The sequence below is a fragment of the Ranitomeya imitator genome, chromosome 1 (assembly GCF_032444005.1).
Source record: "Ranitomeya imitator isolate aRanImi1 chromosome 1, aRanImi1.pri, whole genome shotgun sequence".
NCBI lineage: Eukaryota > Metazoa > Chordata > Amphibia > Anura > Dendrobatidae > Ranitomeya > Ranitomeya imitator.
This window is the reverse complement of record NC_091282.1, coordinates 112081435-112090207: the sequence shown is the minus strand read 5'-3', so window position 1 is coordinate 112090207 and position 8773 is coordinate 112081435. Positions and strand designations below refer to the sequence as shown.

At 44.1% G+C, this 8773-nt stretch overlaps 1 protein-coding gene across 1 annotated transcript; it reads right to left on the bottom strand.

Annotated features, from left to right (window-relative positions):
• Positions 1-1531: 1531 nt before the first annotated feature.
• On the bottom strand, positions 1532-3331 carry LOC138653059 (general transcription factor II-I repeat domain-containing protein 2B-like). Its single transcript, XM_069743258.1, has one exon. The coding sequence runs from the start codon at positions 3329-3331 to the stop codon at positions 1532-1534; it is 1800 nt and encodes a 599-aa protein (XP_069599359.1).
• Positions 3332-8773: the final 5442 nt, after the last annotated feature.

The following is an 8773-nucleotide window of genomic DNA, read 5'->3' as shown; positions in this document are numbered from 1 at the left end:
TAGTAATTGCTCTCATTGGCTGGCATGATGCTGATGTCATCAGAACCTGAACCAATTGGGTCTCTATGAGGTCAGGGATCACAGCCAGCCTCCTGCATCGGAATTCACGCATTTAAAAGGTACGTGGGGGTCCCGATCAGAACAAATCTGCCGACCATAGACAAACATCAGTGCTGCACTAAGCACGTGTCGTGAAGTGGTTAAGGGTCATTTTGTCACACATTAAACACCATACAAAACATCCAAAATGATGGTGGAATTGAGTTTTGTTACACCATATCACCCCACATGTAATTTTTTTGTTTTTCAGTAAATTATGTGTTATGGTCCCTAAAAAAAAATTGAAGAAATGTTCAATAGTTGCCTACTCCTGGCCTAATTGGATATTGATCAAGTGTGCGCTAAAGAAATAACATCAGACACACACACAGTCGGATGTAAGCTCTCCTTAATCAATCTATGGCTCAGCTCCAAGGGGCTATTATAATCTGAATGTAGATTTATATAACCTCTGTAAGGGGGCTTTGTTAGCTTTAAAATGGGAGTGATCGGATGTATTCCATTGGTTAGTAGGTTGGGCAATGAGCTAATCTATGGGCGGATCCATGAAGTCATCAGGGTGGGTTGGTCCATGAGGTCATCAGGGTAGGTTGGTCCATGAGGTCATCAGGGTGGGCATCATCATGGGCGGATTCATGAGGTCATCAAGGTGGGTTGGTCCATGAGGTCATCAGGGTGGGTGTCATCATGGGCAGATCCACGAGGTCATCAGGGGGGGCATCATCTTGGATATCAGAGCAGGGTGTGTGGTGAAACTGGAAACGGCAGCCATCTTTAGTGTCACACTGAGCCGAGCAAGCTTATGTAAGGTGAAATAATACACTTTATGGGTCGTTTCTTTCTATGTCTTGAGGGTAATTAAGTATTTGATCTTATGGCCCTCCTCAACATATGCAGTGAGTAGAATTGAGTCATTCAAAACGACAACTCATCCCACAAAATAAGCCCTCTGTATTTATGGAAAAAATAATGTTTTTATATTGGAAGTAGGAGGAAAAAAACAAAAGCACAAAAAAATCACACCGTGCAGATTTTTTAAATCTGCACTATATCTATATCAAAGACTAAATCTGCGTATATATGCACATAATGTAGAGCAGGGGTGGGCAATTAATTTTGCCATGGGGCCGCATGAGAAATTTGGATGGTTTCAGAGGGCCGGACTAATATAATTAACTAATTTTTACCCAATACTGTAGTATACATATGCTATATTTTCATGAACAAACAGTATGTTAAACAATGCAGAGATTTACAATACAAAGAAAATACGGAAGACATACTTACATCATTATTTAATGATGAGATGATGAACTGCACTGCAACGAGCTTGTGTTAACTGTAGAAAACTGTAGAAAACTTGCTGTTGTTACAACAGTGTTGTAGATCAAGATATGTTAGTTTTTTTAACCGGCATCCCTTTAACTTGGTAAATAACAGTACATTAACCATTTCAATAACATGAGAATCTTCAATGAGAGTAATCTAGCCTGTTTTGGGCCCGAACAAGTTCACTGAAGTTAGGTTCAATATCTGAGGTGGATATGCGAAGAACAGCACACAAGTGATCATCACTGAGAGAGGATCTGTATCTGGCTTTGTTGAACTTCATCAGTGAGAATGTTTGTTCACATACGTAGGTAGATCCAAAGAGAACTAACATCCTCTGAGCATGCCTCCTTATGTGTGGAAAGTTTTCCTCTTTGAGAGAAGAATAAAACTCCAGCAGTGATACGGATTTAAAAAGCTCTTTCAGTAGATTGTCAGACTGCAGATCAATGAGTTCTAACTGGATATCACTGGGGGCATTATCCACACAGCATGTAAAAGGAGAAGAAATCATGTGCATTTCACTCTCAACTGCTTTGAAGTCTTCAAATCTTCTGGAAAATTCATCATGTAAAGCCGCAAACATGGATGAATACTTGTCGAGGTGATCAGCTGATGGTGTGACTTCTTTCAGTGTTGGCATGTGAGTGAGAATATTGATCTTCAATTGGCTAGAAAGAAACTTCAATTTTCTCATGAAAGCTGTCACCAAGGAGAACATTTCATGTGCAAAGAGGCCTTTGCCTTGCAGCTTGGTATTCAGCTCATTCATTAGTGTAGTCACATCAATGGCAAAGGCCAGATCTGCTATCCAGTGCTTATCTGAGAATTCAGGGATGTCTTTGCCTTTCATTTGACAAAATGTCTGAATCTCAGCTCTCAGGTCCCATACTCTTTTAAGCACCTTCCCAAGGCTGATCCACCTCACAGCTGTGTGGTAGCCTATGTCACTATGTTCACTTTCTTGTTCCTCCAACAGTGAAACAAATTGTCTGTGATTCAGTGCTCTTGCCCTGATGAAATTAACTGTCTTAGTTACAACATCAACAACATGGCTGATTTGTAGCACCGACTTGCACAGCACTTCTTGATGTATAATGCAATGCAAAAATATCAATTTCTGTTCTGGGTTTATTTCATTCACTTTATCTTGCATCCGCTTCAAAAGTCCAACATTTTTCCCTGTCATATTTGGACATCCATCGGTTATAACACTTACTAATGTGTTCCATTTTAAGCCCAGTTTGTCCACGGATGCATTTACTTCGGTGAACAAATCACTCCCTTTCGTGGTACCTTTCAATGATCGCAAAGCTACCAGCTCTTCAGTCATCTCAAAGTTATTTGTTATTCCGCGTACAAAGATAAGTAACTGGGCAGTATCACGGACATCACAGCTCTCGTCCAGAGCCAGGGAAAAAAAAATAAAATGATCAACTTTGTTTTTAAGCTGCAACTCCAAATTCCCCGCAATGTCTTCTACCCGTCTTGTTACGGTTCGCCTGGAGAGGGACACATGTGAAAATGCTTCTTTTTTCTCAGGACAAATTATTGCTACAGAGTCCACCAAACATTCTTTCACAAACTCCCCATCAGAGAATGGCTTACTGTTTCTAGCAATTTTGTGGGATATTACAAAGCTTGTCCTGATGGCTGCATCCCTGGATGCGTGGAGCTTTGTAAAAAATCTTTTCTGCGTTTGCAGTTTTGATAGCAAATCTTCAGATGCCCGTGCCCGCTCTGCCTCTGTCAAGTTCTTGTATTTCTGTGCATGTTTTGTTTCGTAATGGCGATTTAAATTATAATCTTTAAACACAGCTATTTGCTCTCCACAAACTAAGCACACAGCTTTGCCTTTGGTTTCAGTAAATAAATATTTAGAAGTCCATTCCTTGTTAAAAACTCTGCATTCTCCATCAATCTTTCTTTTTTTAGCAGACATATGTAAGGGCTAATTCTTCTGATGGGAGTCACGATTCTCTGCAGAAGGAGAAAATGCAGTTTTATACAATAAATATTGCAAGGTTTCTTTTCTTCATGAGTACTATTAATTTATGGCGGGCGGGTTACATGATACATATGATGGGCATTCATTTTGGTGCCCCCATAATGTCCAGATCTCATTTGTGCCCCCATAATGTCCAGATTTCATTCATTAGTGCCCCCATAATGTCCAGATTTCATTCATTAGTGCCCCCATAATGTCCAGATTTCATTAGTGCCCCCATAATGTCCAGATTTCATTTGTGCCCCCATAATATCCAGATTTCATTAATTAGTGGCCCCATAATGTCCAGATTTCATTAGTGCCCCCATAATGTCCAGATTTCATTCATTAGTGCCCCCATAATGTCCAGATTTCATTAGTGCCCCCATAATGTCCAGATTTCATTAGTGCCCCCATAATGTCCAGATTTCATTAGTGCAGATAATAACCCAGTGCACAAGTACTGAGGAGCAGATAATAACCCAGAGCACAAGTACTGAGGAGCAGATAATAACCCAGAGCACAAGTACTGAGGAGCAGATAATAACCCAGAGCACAAGTACTGAGGAGCAGATAATAACCCAGAGCACAAGTACTGAGGAGCAGATAATAACCCAGAGCACAAGTACTGAGCAGATAATAACCCAGTGCACAAGTACTGAGGAGCAGATAATAACTCAGTGCACAAGTACTGAGGAGCAGATAATAACTCAGTGCACAAGTACTGAGGAGCAGATAATAACCCAGTGCACAAGTACAGAGGAGCAGATAATAACCCAGTGCACAAGTACAGAGGAGCAGATAATAACCCAGTGCACAAGTACAGAGGAGCAGATAATAACCCAGAGCACAAGTACTGAGGAGCAGATAATAACCCAGAGCACAAGTACTGAGGAGCAGATAATAACCCAGTGCACAAGTACAGAGGAGCAGATAATAACCCAGTGCACAAGTACAGAGGAGCAGATAATAACCCAGTGCACAAGTACAGAGGAGCAGATAATAACCCAGAGCACAAGTACTGAGGAGCAGATAATAACCCAGAGCACAAGTACTGAGCAGATAATAACCCAGTGCACAAGTACAGAGGAGCAGATAATAACCCAGTGCACAAGTACAGAGGAGCAGATAATAACCCAGTGCACAAGTACTGAGGAGCAGATAATAACTCAGTGCACAAGTACTGAGGAGCAGATAATAACCCAGTGCACAAGTACAGAGGAGCAGATAATAACCCAGTGCACAAGTACTGAGGAGCAGATAACCCAGTGCACAAGTACAGAGGAGCAGATAATAACCCAGTGCACAAGTACTGAGGAGCAGATAATAACCCAGTGCACAAGTACAGAGGAGCAGATAATAACCCAGTGCACAAGTACTGAGGAGCAGATAATAACCCAGTGCACAAGTACTGAGGAGCAGATAATAACCCAGAGCACAAGTACAGAGGAGCAGATAACCCAGAGCACAAGTACTGAGGAGCAGATAATAACCCAGTGCACAAGTACAGAGGAGCAGATAATAACCCAGAGCACAAGTACTGAGCAGATAATAACCCAGAGCACAAGTACTGAGGAGCAGATAATAACCCAGAGCACAAGTACAGAGGAGCAGATAATAACCCAGTGCACAAGTACTGAGGAGCAGATAATAACCCAGTGCACAAGTACAGAGGAGCAGATAATAACCCAGTGCACAAGTACTGAGGAGCAGATAATAACCCAGAGCACAAGTACAGAGGAGCAGATAACCCAGAGCACAAGTACTGAGGAGCAGATAATAACCCAGTGCACAAGTACAGAGGAGCAGATAATAACCCAGAGCACAAGTACTGAGCAGATAATAACCCAGAGCACAAGTACTGAGGAGCAGATAATAACCCAGAGCACAAGTACAGAGGAGCAGATAATAACCCAGTGCACAAGTACAGAGGAGCAGATAATAACCCAGTGCACAAGTACAGAGGAGCAGATAATAACCCAGTGCACAAGTACTGAGGAGCAGATAATAACTCAGTGCACAAGTACTGAGGAGCAGATAATAACCCAGTGCACAAGTACAGAGGAGCAGATAATAACCCAGTGCACAAGTACAGAGGAGCAGATAATAACCCAGTGCACAAGTACAGAGGAGCAGATAATAACCCAGTGCACAAGTACTGAGGAGCAGATAATAACCCAGTGCACAAGTACTGAGCAGATAATAACCCAGTGCACAAGTACAGAGGTGCAGATAATAACCCAGTGCACAAGTACTGAGCAGATAATAACCCAGTGCACAAGTACAGAGGTGCAGATAATAACCCAGTGCACAAGTACTGAGGAGCAGATAATAACCCAGTGCACAAGTACTGAGGAGCAGATAATAACCCAGAGCACAAGTACTGAGCAGATAATAACCCAGTGCACAAGTACTGAGGAGCAGATAATAACCCAGTGCACAAGTACTGAGGAGCAGATAATAACCCAGAGCACAAGTACTGAGGAGCACATAATAACCCAGAGCACAAGTACTGAGCAGATAATAACCCAGTGCACAAGTACAGAGGAGCAGATAATAACCCAGTGCACAAGTACTGAGGAGCAGATAATAACTCAGTGCACAAGTACAGAGGAGCAGATAACCCAGAGCACAAGTACTGAGGAGCAGATAATAACCCAGAGCACAAGTACTGAGGAGCACATAATAACTCAGAGCACAAGTACTGAGGAGCAGATAATAACCCAGAGCACAAGTACTGAGGAGCAGATAATAACCCAGAGCACAAGTACTGAGGAGCAGATAATAACCCAGAGCACAAGTACTGAGCAGATAATAACCCAGTGCACAAGTACTGAGGAGCAGATAACCCAGAGCACAAGTACTGAGGAGCAGATAATAACCCAGAGCACAAGTACTGAGGAGCAGATAATAACCCAGAGCACAAGTACTGAGGAGCAGATAATAACCCAGAGCACAAGTACTGAGGAGCAGATAATAACCCAGAGCACAAGTACTGAGGAGCAGATAACCCAGAGCACAAGTACTGAGGAGCAGATAACCCAGAGCACAAGTACAGGGGAGCAGATAACCCAGAGCACAAGTACTGAGGAGCAGATAACCCAGAGCACAAGTACAGGGGAGCAGATAACCCAGAGCACAAGTACTGAGGAGCAGATAACCCAGAGCACAAGTACAGGGGAGCAGATAACCCAGAGCACAAGTACTGAGGAGCAGATAACCCAGAGCCCAAGTACAGCGGAGCAGATGACCCAGTGCGCAAGTACTGAGGAGCAGATAACCCAGAGCCCTTACCACCGACCACCGGCACCGTCCGACTCCACAAGTGACCTCAGTACAGCGCTGCAGTGCCACACAGAACACCGGCGTCCGGCGCAACGGAGCAGAGCAGCAGCATGTGTCACGCTGAGGGACGTCACCTGCTGCTGGCGCTTCCCTGATGCGGAAGTGCCAGCGGCGGTCAGCGCCTCTCAGCGGACAGGAGTTTGAATGCAGGGCGCACAGGCGCAGGCGTGGCGGAAGGGAAGGGGAGCCGAGCGGTGCCTGGGGCGGCGGGCGGCGGGCCGTTTACAACAGTCAGGCGGGCCGGATGCGGCCCGCGGGCCGCATCTTGCCCAGGTCTGATGTAGAGAGAGTGTATTAATTAAGAATATCACCTACCATTGCCTTCTCTGGGATCCAATGCCATTCTCAGTGACGTCACCGCACTTCAGAGCACAGTGTGACCTTGAAATAACTTTTTCAATGTAGTTCTATGAAGAGTCAGAATGTAGCCCCATAGAATTAGATTGTGAAACAGACTTATGGTTTATGTGATCATGTTCATGTGCTGAGTGATCTATCTGGATAGACTGAATAACAGTGACGTCACTGAGAAAAGCAGAATGGCGCTGGATCCTAAAGAAGATGGCAGTAGGTGAGTATATTGTCTCCGTTCACACGTTGCTTTTTGCTGCTTTTTTTGCAGCCAAAACCTGACAGACACAGACACGTGCAGACAGACACACACATATTCTCCTCCCACACACTCTTCCTCCTTGTGACATAATTTCCTTTCTGCAGCGCTTTTGGCAGTAAATCCGCAAACCTTTATACACCTGCAGTTTGGCAGCAGATTTGGCTGACTCAATGTAAGTCAATGGGTGCAGAAATGCTGCAAATCAGGATGGAATTTTCCGCAGCATGTGCACAACCAATTCTGGATTCCCATTGATTAACGTTGATTGAGCAATCCTATGCGGATTTGGTGCAATTCCGCACAGAAAAATGCTGCGAATCCGCAATGTGTGCACATAGCCTAAGTCTTCTAGTGAAAGTGATTTTCGCGGGCACTCTGCATTGTATTCTAACGTGACAATGCTGAGTCTAGACAGGGGAGGTAGGAGATGGCAGCTAAAGATGACTATCTTGTTCATAAGCTGCTGGGTATTGATGGCACATCGATTTCTCTATGGTGATAAATGGGAATGTCCTTTGTGTGAAGACATTTCTAGACAGAGAAGAAAAATAGGGTCAGAGAGCGGGGGAGGGGAGTTAGTAAAGTCATGTACTGAGTGGCTTTGGTAGAAGACCAGGTCCAGTGTATTCCTGTCTTCATGCATAGGAGAGTTAGTAGCCTGTGAAAGGCCAAAGGAGGAGGTTAGAGAAAGAAAATGAGTGGCAGATGGGGAGAGGGGATCATCAATGGGGATGTTAAAGTCCCCAATGATGAGAGTGGGTATGTCACAGGATAGCAAGTATGGCAGCTAAGTGGCAAAGTGATCCAGAAACTGACAGACTGGTTTGGAGAGTCTAACAGTGTGGACTTTAAACAAAGGAAAAGTAAGTGAGCTTACTGGGAGGATAACCTGGAAAGTACATTGTGATGAGAGGAGCAGACCAACACCTCCACCTTCTGTGTTCTCAGGTCTGGGGCTATGTGAGAATTGTAGCCCACCACATGGGAGAGCAGCAGCAGCTCTCCCATGTGGACATGTCAGACTGTTGGATCCAAGTTTCAGTGAGAGTCAGGAGGTTAAGGGAATTGGAAAGAAAGACATCCTGGATATAGAGGAGTTTGTTGCATGCTGATCGTGAGTTCCAGAGGGCACAATCAAAAAAGGGACAAGAGAAGGCAAACACTGAGTGTTTATAAGATTAGCAAGGCTTCTACGTATTGCAGGATAAGAGTTATATATAATAGTGGAAGGAGGCCCAGGGTTAGGGGAGATGTCACCATCTAGGACTAGGAGAAGGAGAAAAAAAGAGAAAGAGCAGGTGGTTCAATGATTTGTGTGTGTTTTGTGCGCTGTGTCGTGGTAGTGGATGGTTTGAAGTTATTGAGAAATGTCAGTAGAGCCTCAGTGTTGAACATGGGAGAGGGGAGTAGAGAATGGCGGATGGGGAGAGTGCGCACAA

Bases quoted from the DNA above. Each gene is read 5' to 3' on its own strand.
- LOC138653059 (XM_069743258.1), bottom strand. From the start codon at position 3,331: ATGTCTGCTAAAAAAAGAAAGATTGATGGAGAATGCAGAGTTTTTAAC.